Genomic DNA, 12,113 nt, shown 5'->3' with positions numbered 1-12,113 from the left:
AAAAAAATCAGAAATTTAAAACTAATAATATTATATAATTTAAATTCATACAAACCGAAATAGAAAAAAAACATTCAGAAAGTTTAAAATTTATACAAATTCCGACGGAAATTCATACAAACCGGTCACATGGTTCGTCGGAAATTCGTCGGAAAATTCCGACGGAATTCCGACGAATTTACTGTTAATCGGAATGTCGTCGGAAATTCGTCGGAATATACTGACGAACTTCCGACGACTACAACGGTTACATTTTTTATCGGAATGTCGTCGAAAAGTCGTCGGAAAATTCCGACGAACCGTATGTCGTCGGAATTCGAAATGGCCGACGAAATTCCGACGACTTCAATTTTTTGGATTTGGTCGGAAATTGGTCGGTAATCCGTCACAAATGTCCGACGACGTTGATGTCCGTCGGAACCTCCGTCGGAATTCGGCGTGTTTTCTTGTAGTGCTTCCACGTACTTTATGTATGTGCTATTGTGATCTTTAATTATAAGGAATTTGTGTAACTTACAAGATTATAAACAGATATAAGTTAAATCACATGGTACGTTGATCTAAGCAACACAAGAGGGATACAAATACAGCCACTTAGACAGAAATGCATTCATATGATCACAAGTCACAACAGCACCAAGATATAGATAGATACATAACATAACGAACAAACCAAATCAGACACAAAAGATACAAATACACACACACGGTGGACAAAGCACACGTTAGAGGGTAGGATTTGTAACTGCCGTTTAGTACTTGTTCATGTACTTCTCTTTGAAAGAGAGCAAATAGATAAAACTAGAAGCAGAAGCGAAGCAAAGAGAGGTAAGGCAAGCGAAGTTGCAATGTAACTACAAAACTTGTCGTAGAAATTACAAATCTTGTTTCATCTAATTTTTTAGTTTCCTTTAAACGCTATGTACACGACTCCTCTTGCCGTTTCCGTCGCAGATGCCAAAACCCCCAGCCCAACCTGTTTACGTATATGTTCGGAAGATACACTTAAACATTAGCATGACTTGCGAATAAAAAGATATTTTCCCTCGCATTTTTGGTTGAAACTCACACATATTCCTTTGACGATTTACATAAATATTTGTGGGTTGTTTGACAATCAAATAAACCAGCATAAAATTTAATACAGGTAGACATTTTGTATCAAAATAATTTTGCATCTCTATATATTTTGACAAATAAGAAAACAAATATATCTTTACATGTATACATTTGTGGATTATACATAGATGTAATTATGTTAAGCAAACCCCAAATGAGGTTGGTGAGGAAAATGAGAGTTGATAATTAAAATCAGTATATGATAAAAACAATAAAAAGTAGAGAAAACTGGGAGTGGTAAACAATCATTTGCATAAACAGTTAATTTAAAATGTGTTCTTAGGTACCACTTTGCTTTATACTTGCGGCTGTAATTTATGTAAAAGATATTTTATCTTATGTAGTTTTTTATTTGAGCACCAATTTATCTTATGTAGTTATGTTAAAACATTAAGCTGCAAGAAACAAAAAGTCTAGTAGCATATGAAATTCCCAAGTATATTGATTACAATGTCTAACATTGATGAAAAATTTGCTTCAATTAACACCTAGACAAATCAGAACAACTTTGTCCTAACAAAGCACCAAACTTTATCTTGATAGCAAAATGTATAGTGGGAGCATAAAGCTAATGGAGAAGGCAAATGTTACTATAGCTTTTGTGCTTAATTTGTATTTTCTTTCACTGTGGTGCTTTTGCTTTGGCTAAGTAAATGGCCTGAGAGTGGTTATGTGCAGGTTGTTGTTGAGCTTCTGGTTGAGAGTGGTTACACAAGTCAAATAACAACGAAAAAGTTAGATCTAACAATAATAAAATACAATTTATTTTCCTCAGTATCTTAATAGCACTTAACATTTTTTGGTATAAAATCCAATTAAATTGAAGTAACAATTTGGGGATATAATGTAACAAAGAAGAGCAGACTAGTAAGAGACCAACGGGGAACTTATATAAAATACTTACATATTCCAGCCTATACTAACACATATTCTAGGAAATGACAGGACTGGCAACAACCGAAGTGCCAACACCCGTTACACCGCTAGAGAGAAGTATCCACTAGCAGAGAACCACAGGTAAGAGAATCTACTCCTCCCGATTCAAGCACTCCCGCCCACCTTCAAGTTGGAGATCGACAGTTTCCATAGTCCCAACACCATTCTACCACCCGAGAATGCTCGTCAAACCTTATGTATGTCGTCACCCAAGTGGAAAAGGGTCCTGTGTTTCAATCACTTGAATCCGGTAAGTTTGTTCGCCAGAAGACCGAGAGTTAGGAGCTGGCTTGAGAGCAGACGAAGCCTAAATCCCTCGGAACTACTTATTTCATTAGTGGTAACGATTCAAAGAATTGATTATAAGAGGATTTCTCATGACCTATCCAATGCTTTATTCTTGGTTTCTAACATTATCTTTTTTTCACAAGACATTGGTCACATGATTGAAAATGAGTTTTGGAATAAATGTAGATTGTGTACATCTTTTCATGTTTTTAAAAGTTTATTTTTAGCAAAATTATACTCATTGTCCAAAAAAACGAGTGAAAACTCAACATGTCAAACAAAACTATAATTGATAGGTCTATATTTGACAATTCATATAAAAACAACAAGAGTTTGATGAAGAGATTTTTCAAATTGGTAATCAAACTAATATCTAGAAAAAGAAAAATGTCATGTAACGAAATATGGAGTAGAATTGGATATGACTACAATGATTCAAATATAACGCATATGATATCATGGGACAATGCTTTTGAAAAACATTGTTTCTGAATCCGATAATTTTCAATATACTAATATTCTCTCTTTTTTTTTGTAAATTTCTTTATTTTTAGTCTATTTTGGACTTAAAAGGAGAAAAATGGAATTATGGATTTGTGAAGTTTATTGTTGGTTATTTGTATTGTTTATAAATCTATGTACAATTGAATATGATAGTTGGAATTGTATTTTGACAACCTAAATAATACATTTATAGAATATATAATATGTTATACGTACATATCCCCATTTTCCAAAGCCTACAAATCTTTAATGTTAGATTCACACTGAAAACAACTAAACCTATGGTATATAGTTCTGTCTTAGTCTATCTTATGGGCAAACATGATCATTCTCAATAAGTAATTCATTGATCATGCTTTCTTTTATGAATGCAAGTGAGAAAGTGAAATAATGTTTAATTGATGATGAAGTTGTGCTATTTGTCCGAAACTGATGATATGCTTATATTTTTTTACTGTTGTTAAATATTATTTTGGATTTACTTTTCTATATATGGATTATGATTTATAGGTTAAATAAGTTTTAAATACCTTTTTTAATGACATGAATTTATATATTTATCCTTTAAAGGTCGTTAAAAATTATTTTGGAGTGAGTATTTAGTTTAAACATAGGTGTTATATTTCTAAGGGTCAAAACATTATAAGTATCCTTTTGTTTTAAATAAAAACAATTTTCCAATTGTTGAGAATTGTAAAGTCCTTGTAAAAGCGGTAACATACTCATTCTCAAACATCTTCAAAAATTGGTAACAGTTTTGGCTTTTAATGTAAGGCCTTATGGGTCCAATAAAGCCCTATTTATATCACCAAACCCAAACCGGTAACTTTCCATAACTCTCTTCACTCAACGTGGCGGGTAAAATCTTATCAAAACGAAACGAAGCGGTTAAGGTTACAATCTTAGCCGTTAGATTTTCTTACCATAAATCAACGGTCATAAATCAACCCTGGGCTCTGCACTTTCACTTTACCCTCAGCAAAACAAAACCGCGATTCTACTCGAGGTTTCGATTCCATGGCGAAGTTCTCGAATCGCGACGATGCTCTCTCTTCCGAGGAGGAGGAGGAGGAGGAAGAGAATGTTAACACCAACATAGGAGAAGAAGATGAGGAGGAGCTCGAGGCCGTTACTCGATCTTCCGATTCCGATGAAGAAGCTGCGCCAGTCTCTGACGAAGAGGTTGCTCCTATCGAGGATGATTACGAGGTAAGGCGTCTTCGATTGGTGAGCTAATTTGAATTGCACGGGAGCTGATTAGCTTCATTGTGTTTGTATTAGGATGAAGATGACGATGATAAGGTTGAGATCAGTAAACGTGAGAAAGCTAGGCTTAGGGATATGCAGAAGCTGAAGAAACAGAAGATTCAGGAGATGCTTGATTCTCAGAATGCTTCTATAGATGCTGATATGGTGCGTGCTTTGTTTACTACTACTTTAGTTTTTTTTTAAAAGGGAATTGAGGAATCTGATTTGTTTTGGTGGATTTAGAACAATAAGGGGAAAGGGAGGCTGAAGTATCTTCTGCAGCAGACTGAGTTGTTTTCGCATTTTGCTAAAGGTGATCCATCTTCTTCTCAGAAGAAGGCGAAAGGAAGGTGTGTTGGATGCAATTGGTTTGCTTATTAGATACTGGGTTCTTCATTGTTTTTGACATTAAAATAGGAACTTGATGTTTTTACTTTTTAACCATCAGGGGTCGACATGCTTCCAAAGTAACTGAAGAGGAGGAAGATGAAGAGTATTTGAAGGAAGAAGAGGATGGCTTGGCTGCATCTGGTAACACGAGGTTGCTCACACAGCCTTCTTGTAAGTACCTGTGTTTTACTCTCTAGTTTAGTCTAGATGTATTGCATATTGATCATGTGTCTGAGAGCAAGAAGTGCAATATGATTGACATCTCCGTCCCTTTCCGTAACATATAGTTATTGTTGTGACCTCACGCTTACTAGGTAGTATAGCGCAAGCTTTTATGGATTAATCGTTTTCTTCTCAACTTATAGGTATTCAAGGGAAGTTAAGAGATTACCAATTAGCTGGTTTGAACTGGCTCATACGGCTGTATGAGAATGGCATAAATGGAATTCTTGCTGATGAAATGGTAAACAATGGCTACCCCAAGAGTCCAAGCAAGAAAAGTTCTCTATTACCTTTATGATGCTAATTATGATACTTTTCTTTTGTCTTGTGGTCTAGGGTCTGGGGAAGACACTTCAAACAATTTCTTTGCTGGCCTACCTACATGAATACAGAGGAATCAATGGTCCTCATATGGTAGTTGCTCCAAAGTCAACCCTTGGTAATTGGATGAACGAAATTCGCCGGTTTTGTCCTGTCTTGCGAGCTGTGAAATTCCTCGGTAATCCTGAGGAAAGGGTAAGTCACGAGCTGTATACCATCTCAGAGTCCATGTAAATGCTTTACCCCTTGATTTTGAGACGTCTGCGAAATAATGCAGAGGCATATTCGTGATGACCTGCTAGTTGCTGGGAAATTTGATATTTGCGTCACAAGCTTTGAGATGGCCATCAAAGAGAAGACAGCATTGCGTCGCTTTAGCTGGCGTTATATTATCATCGATGAAGCGCATCGAATCAAGAACGAAAATTCACTCCTTTCGAAGACAATGAGAATTTTTAGCACCAATTATCGGCTTCTTATCACGGGAACCCCCCTTCAGGTGTTTGCTCTAACTTACTCTTGAATATTGGACACTGAAGTTTTCTTGTTAAGTTGGTGCTGATTGTGTGACCCAACTTTTATGTCTTCTTCGTAATGCAGAACAATCTCCATGAATTGTGGGCCCTTCTCAATTTTCTCCTGCCTGAGATCTTTAGTTCAGCAGAGACTTTTGATGAATGGTTTCAAATATCTGGCGAGAATGACCAGCAGGAAGTTGTTCAACAACTTCACAAGGTATGTATGTACTCATTGCTTCTATCGAGTTTATCACGTCTTAATTGTTAGGCTAATCACTTTCCTGTATTTTCTTAGGTCCTTCGACCATTTCTTCTGCGTAGACTGAAGTCAGATGTCGAGAAAGGTTTGCCACCAAAGAAGGAGACGATACTTAAAGTTGGAATGTCTCAGATGCAAAAACAATACTATAAGGCTTTACTGCAGAAAGATCTTGAAGCAGTTAATGCTGGTGGAGAACGCAAACGTCTGCTAAACATTGCAATGCAACTGCGTAAATGCTGTAATCACCCTTATCTCTTCCAGGGTGCAGAGCCTGGCCCACCATATACCACAGGAGATCACCTCATTACAAATGCTGGTAAGACTAGCATTCAAACTACATCCTTCAGATGTATGTGTACATGTTTTTTTGAACCATCTTTATGTTCTTGTTTTCAGGTAAGATGGTTCTCTTGGATAAATTGCTTCCTAAGTTGAAGGAACGTGATTCGAGGGTTCTAATATTTTCTCAGGTAAACGCCTTGTACAGAACAACTGGAGATAACTGCTTCTTACGGTTCATCTTCTCTGTTTCCTTTCTTTATTTGAAGTCTGAGCGTTGTTCTTTTTGTTAACATTATGTCAGATGACAAGGCTTTTGGATATTCTTGAGGATTATTTAATGTATCGTGGTTATCGATATTGCCGAATTGATGGAAATACTGGTGGTGATGAACGAGACGCCTCCATAGAAGCCTACAACAAGCCAGGAAGCGAGAAATTTGTTTTCTTGTTATCTACCAGAGCAGGAGGGCTTGGTATCAATCTTGCCACTGCAGATGTTGTGATTCTTTATGATAGTGACTGGTAAGTCTTATCATGTCCATTTTAGTTTTTGAGTCTTCAGTTTTGACAGAGTTTGGTGGATTTTGGCAGGAACCCGCAAGTCGACTTGCAAGCGCAGGATCGTGCCCATAGGATTGGTCAAAAGAAAGAAGTTCAAGTGTTTCGATTCTGCACTGAGGTTAATAATCTCTCCTTGTTTGTCAAGTAAGAACAAACTATGACTGTTTGGATTAATTACATATTTGTTGTTTTGTTGTTTTCAGTCTGCTATTGAAGAGAAAGTAATTGAGAGAGCGTACAAGAAGTTGGCGCTTGATGCTCTGGTTATTCAACAAGGACGACTGGCAGAGCAGAAAAGTAAGTTTTCTATAACTAGACTGCAAAATGTAGTGATTCATCTCTGACATTTTTTTTTTAACTATATGCAGCTGTCAATAAGGATGAGTTGCTTCAAATGGTAAGATATGGTGCTGAGATGGTGTTCAGCTCCAAAGATAGCACAATCACAGACGAGGATATCGATAGAATCATTGCGAAAGGAGAGGAGGCTACAGCTGAACTTGATGCCAAGATGAAGAAATTTACAGAAGATGCTATACAGTTTAAAATGGATGACAGTAAGGGTGTCATAGATCCTTTTTTCCGTTTGTGTTGTGTTACTAGTGTAATATTTGGATAATCAATCGTCTTATTTGTCACAGGTGCTGACTTCTATGATTTTGATGATGACGATAAGGTAACTCTCTATATATATATTTTCAGAGTTTATGCTTTCATGTGATACCCTTGTTATGACTTATGATCTGCGCAACCAAAAATGAAATTAACTGTTTCTTACAAATATGTTTTATAGGATGAGAGCAAGCTTGATTTTAAAAAGATTGTGAGCGACAACTGGAATGATCCACCAAAGCGGGAGAGAAAGCGCAAGTAAATGTTCTTTTTTTGCCTATACAATGTCCAGTCCTTATTTTTTGTCTTCATTAACTTTACCTAACAGAAAAATCCATTTTGCTTTCTCTACTGTAACTTCAGCTACTCTGAATCTGAATACTTTAAGCAAACATTGCGACAAGGTGCTCCAGCTAAACCTAAAGAGCCTAGAATTCCGCGCATGCCCCAGTTGTAAGTACCTCAATAAACACTACTCTGCATCTGTGAACTGCCTTTCCTTGTCTGGAAATCTAATTTCTTGTCCATCCCACAGGCACGATTTCCAGTTCTTTAACACTCAGAGATTGACCGAGTTGTATGAAAAGGAAGTACGCTATCTCATGGTAGGGCTCTTTAAATCAAATACCACTGGTTTATTGTGCTTAAGAGCGGGTTTTTGACTAGTAAAATCAACTTTCTTCCGTTTGGTTTCAGCAAACACATCAAAAAAATCAGCTGAAAGACACAATTGATGTAGAAGAACCAGAAGGTCAGGCTCAGTTTCTCATTTGTGCCCTTTTGCTAACATTTTTTTCCAGCAAACCTATTACTGATTGAGAAATTTCTATTTGAAGGTGGAGATCCCTTGACTGCTGAAGAAGTAGAAGAAAAGGAGAGTTTATTGGAGGAGGTAAAGTGAAAATGTTTCATGTTAAAGTTGTCTTAGACGTTTTGATTCTGGGCTTTATATATTTGATTGTCAATCTCCAGGGTTTCTCAACATGGAGCAGAAGAGACTTCAATAGTTTCCTCAGGGCTTGTGAGAAGTATGGCCGCAACGACATCAAAAGCATTGCCTCTGAGATGGAAGGTAAAACAGAGGAAGAAGTTGAAAGATATGCACAAGTATTCAAAGAGCGATACAAGGAGCTGAACGGTATGTAACACAACACCTTTAGATGCTACCTCAAGAAGGAACTTATGCTCACATTTCCCCTCTGAACCTGCAGACTACGACAGGATCCTTAAGAACATTGAGAGGGGAGAGGCAAGAATCTCCAGGAAAGATGAAATCATGAAAGCCATAGGGAAGAAACTGGACCGCTACAGAAACCCTTGGCTGGAACTGAAGATTCAATACGGTCAGAACAAAGGGAAGCTGTACAATGAAGAGTGCGACCGTTTCATGGTCTGTGTTTTTTCATCATTTCCTTTCACTGTTTTGTTTCACTATTACTATTATGAAAGTTCGATTGTTGGGTTTGAACAGATCTGCATGGTCAACAAACTTGGGTATGGGAACTGGGATGAGCTAAAGGCAGCATTCAGGACTTCGCCTCTGTTCAGGTTCGACTGGTTTGTGAAATCCCGCACGAGTCAGGAACTCGCAAGAAGATGCGACACTCTGATTCGGCTGATTGAAAAGGAGAATCAAGAGTTTGATGAGAGAGAGAGGCAAGCCCGTAAAGAGAAGAAGCTCGCAAAGGTAAAACAATGTAACATATATAGTTGTTGTCTTTTGTTTAGATTCCTCTGGATGCTTATTACTTTATGTTTAAATCTTTGAAGAGTGCAACACCATCAAAGCGACCTTTAGGAAGGCAACAAAGTGAGAGTCCTTCATCGCTGAAGAAGCGGAAGCATCTGAGATGATTATCTGAGCTCAGTTAAGCTTTTGTTGTTGTATAAAAATCTGAAGTTAATCTTATACATTGTAGGTGAATTTGAATCTGGTTTGGTGAATGTTGTCTTGGTTTAACTTGGATTTTGATGATATGTATTAACTTATATGATTTGTATTATTTGGTCATTATATGCTTCAGGAATCGAATGTCACGTGAATAAGGCCCTTTATTAGCAGTAACCGTTGTTTTCAAGGACAGAAAAAAAAAAACGAGAGATGGCCGTATGAGAGAGAGAATCTATTAATATATGGACAAATGGTAAATGACAGAAGCTTTGGTTTGGTCTCTCTGCTTCCATCAAATCTCAGACCCCAAAAAATAATCTTCTTTTCTCTTTTCTTAATGTTGTTTTAGTTCATGAAGAATCAGAGGATGTTTTCCTCTCTTGTTTCTATTTTAACTTGAAGAAGTCTTAGCTTCTATAACGGAGTCGCAACTGGTTTCAGCTGGCTCTTGTTGGCTCAAGCCACTGACCATGGGAGAAGAAACTACAGCAGTCACAGCCGCTGTGGTGGGTTCATTGCTCGAACTTATCGGAGCTGATGATCCAATTGGGTATGGAGCCACAGGCATATTGGTTAGAGATGAAGCAGATGGGCTGTAGCTAAGTGAAGAACTCGTAGAGTGATCAAACTTACACGCCGGTCCAAACTTGCAGATTTCATGTTGCGCAAAGTGAGTGCACTGCGCTACGCCCTGTGTCAAAACACGTATTGAGAATGTTGTCTAGCAAAAAACATGGTAATGTTTTTTTGCAAAAGACTTACGGGACGTAGTGGAAGGCCAATGGAGCTGAGGAGAACACCAGTTTTAGGTTGAAGAAGTGCATCTAGAGGAGGATGATGGTATCTACACGAAGATCCGAACTTACAGTCTCCGGTTCTCATGAAGTATTGACACTCAGGTTGATCAGGTCGCTGAGGAAATGATTCTCCTTTTGAGGTGGTCAACGAAGGCCCACCAGATTGGTACGTTCCTGTATAAGCAGTCCCTGAAGGAGATAAAGACGCCATTCCATAAACAGAGCTCGATCCAATAGAAGGTTGTGTTCCAGGAGAAGGCATTGCAGTTAAAGAAGCCTAATAATAAATAAAAAAAAAAATGATTCATTTAGCCGAACAGAAAGGTAGCAAAATTAATAATCTTAAAAATGCTAGAATACCTGGTATGGATTCCAGCTAGGATATGTAGCCATTCCAGGAGGCATAACCATTGGAGGAGGACCACCGTAAGGACTTGGAAGATAGGAACCAGGTAAAAGAGAAGGTCTTGACAAAACTAAACCATACTGTTGAGAAGAAGGCATTGGTTGAGACTGAAGTGTTGGATATATAGACTGTAGCTGCGGTTGCGGCTGCCGCTGCTGCTGTTGAGGTTGTAGTTGTAGTGGGACGGGATGGTTGAATCTACAGGTCAAACCAAATTTGCACTGACCGGTTCTCATGTAATAGGAACACTCTTTCTCTCCCTGTAATCAAATTTCAGAGGAGCTTGTAAGAGAACATACAATACAAAAAATCAAATACCAATTTAGAGAATATTAGAACACAAACCGAGCGTAATGGATAACCCATGTAACTTAACGAGACGGGCGCAACAGAAGCACCTCCTTGCCTAGGATGATGATACTTGCAAGAAGCACCGAACTGACATGTCCCCGTTCTCATAAAATGCTGAGCCAACAACAAAAGACAAAAAAAAAACAAATCTATAAAGTTCACAGCTTTCTATTAAAAACAAAGACAGAATAAACTGAAACAGAGAGATTGATTAATTACAAAACCTGACAAACCGGATGTCCCATCCTCTCCGGTAAAACTCCATCTCCTCCTCCAATAACCTAAACACCAATTCAATAGCTCACTGATCTGAAACCTAAGAATCAAAATTAGGAAACTTTATTACCGCTCCACGATCGCGCGGGTGATTAAACCGACATCTTGACCCGTACCCGCAAACACCGGTTCGCAAGTAATAAATACAATCAGGCTCATCGGATCGCTCCGGGTACGATTCTCCTCCTCCTCCTCCTCCGCCGCCGCTCAACGCTAACCGCCCCATCGAAGCTACCAAAAAAACACACGCATTTTTTCAAAACAGAACCCTTTGATAATCACCAACGAATCAATGCTCGAAAGACGATTACTTTCGACTCCATGAGAGGTCCACTGAATCAACGGATCCGATCGCGACCCTTCTTCACCGGCGCGACCGTACCGGTCCATTTTCTAACAGAGGGAGAACAAATCTCCCAGAAACAAAAAGAAGAAACCTTTTTGGCTTTTGTCCGAATGTCTGAAAGCTCCGATCGTGGGGTTTGCTTCTACACCACTCTCACTCGCTTGATCTCTCTAAGCTTCAAAGCTACAAGACGAAACAGAACTGGGAAAAAGTAATTAATTTTCTTTTAATATAATTTTTCGGCTTCAATTTTTTATTTAATTATAAAAGTTTTTTTTTTTTTTTGATCTTTCTTTATGCGTGCTCGCATCTTTGGTGGGTGTTTTGCCGGTGGTAGTTAATATACGCGCCAAACATAGCATAGCATTAGTCATGACTTCTCTTTACATTAGTTATTTATTTATTTCGTCTCTTGTCTTTTTAACATTTAGTAAAAAATTTCAAAATTCTTTTTCAAAAATTTAAGTAGAATACAGAATACTCAAAAAGATATTTCGAGTTAAAGAACTTTTTGTATATATAAATTTTATTATTACAAAGCCTAAAACTCAGGTTAAATATTTATAGAAAAGCTTCTCTCCAGTCACTAGGCTACATATTGGATCGTACTTTAAATAATTTTAAGTCTACGGATCTTGACTTATTTTGTTTGTTGTTTATTCGTACATTAAAGTATAAGAAAGGGACGCTGATTAGATTTTAGTGTTTATAAAAATACTGTACTAGATTGTAGAAAGTTTCTGTATGGCCAAGTTTGTTTCTAGTTTAATTTTATGAAAGTAT

At 37.6% G+C, this 12,113-nt stretch overlaps 2 protein-coding genes across 2 annotated transcripts; one reads left to right on the top strand and one right to left on the bottom strand.

Moving 5' to 3' along the window:
* The first annotated feature begins 3,807 nt into the window (after nt 1-3,807).
* On the top strand, nt 3,808-9,306 carry LOC106329100 (putative chromatin-remodeling complex ATPase chain). The gene is made up of 24 exons (XM_013767730.1): nt 3,808-4,056; nt 4,129-4,260; nt 4,339-4,445; nt 4,544-4,656; nt 4,851-4,948; nt 5,044-5,223; nt 5,306-5,527; nt 5,629-5,763; nt 5,842-6,124; nt 6,205-6,278; nt 6,392-6,612; nt 6,682-6,769; nt 6,855-6,948; nt 7,020-7,208; nt 7,293-7,327; nt 7,445-7,521; nt 7,627-7,716; nt 7,799-7,868; nt 7,960-8,014; nt 8,100-8,155; nt 8,236-8,401; nt 8,475-8,653; nt 8,735-8,950; nt 9,034-9,306. Exons 1-24 carry the CDS (start codon nt 3,865-3,867, stop codon nt 9,115-9,117), a joined length of 3,156 nt encoding a protein of 1,051 aa, XP_013623184.1. The 5' UTR covers nt 3,808-3,864; the 3' UTR covers nt 9,118-9,306.
* Nucleotides 9,307-9,365: 59 nt separating this feature from the next.
* LOC106329184 (zinc finger CCCH domain-containing protein 34-like) lies at nt 9,366-11,588 on the bottom strand. Its single transcript, XM_013767830.1, has 7 exons — nt 11,296-11,588; nt 11,055-11,215; nt 10,933-10,989; nt 10,703-10,822; nt 10,312-10,617; nt 9,917-10,228; nt 9,366-9,845 (listed from the first exon to the last, which is right to left on the bottom strand). Exons 1-7 carry the CDS (start codon nt 11,372-11,374, stop codon nt 9,546-9,548), a joined length of 1,335 nt encoding a protein of 444 aa, XP_013623284.1. The 5' UTR covers nt 11,375-11,588; the 3' UTR covers nt 9,366-9,545.
* Between the last annotated feature and the right edge of the window lie 525 nt (nt 11,589-12,113).

Source organism: Brassica oleracea, chromosome C1 (genome assembly GCF_000695525.1).
Source record: "Brassica oleracea var. oleracea cultivar TO1000 chromosome C1, BOL, whole genome shotgun sequence".
Lineage (NCBI taxonomy): Eukaryota > Viridiplantae > Streptophyta > Magnoliopsida > Brassicales > Brassicaceae > Brassica > Brassica oleracea.
The sequence above is the reverse complement of the archived record's forward strand: the minus strand, read 5'-3'. Positions and strand labels throughout refer to the sequence as shown.

Coding starts and splice junctions, on each gene's coding strand:
- LOC106329100 (XM_013767730.1), top strand. CDS start 3,865: ATGGCGAAGTTCTCGAATCGCGACGATGCTCTCTCTTCCGAGGAGGAG. Junction 7,717..7,798: donor ATTCCGCGCATGCCCCAGTT/GTAAGTACCTCA, acceptor TCCATCCCACAG/GCACGATTTCCAGTTCTTTA. Junction 8,654..8,734: donor AAGAGTGCGACCGTTTCATG/GTCTGTGTTTTT, acceptor GGGTTTGAACAG/ATCTGCATGGTCAACAAACT.
- LOC106329184 (XM_013767830.1), bottom strand. CDS start 11,374: ATGGACCGGTACGGTCGCGCCGGTGAAGAAGGGTCGCGATCGGATCCG. Junction 10,990..11,054: donor ACCCGCGCGATCGTGGAGCG/GTAATAAAGTTT, acceptor ATTGGTGTTTAG/GTTATTGGAGGAGGAGATGG. Junction 9,846..9,916: donor TTGGCCTTCCACTACGTCCC/GTAAGTCTTTTG, acceptor GTTTTGACACAG/GGCGTAGCGCAGTGCACTCA.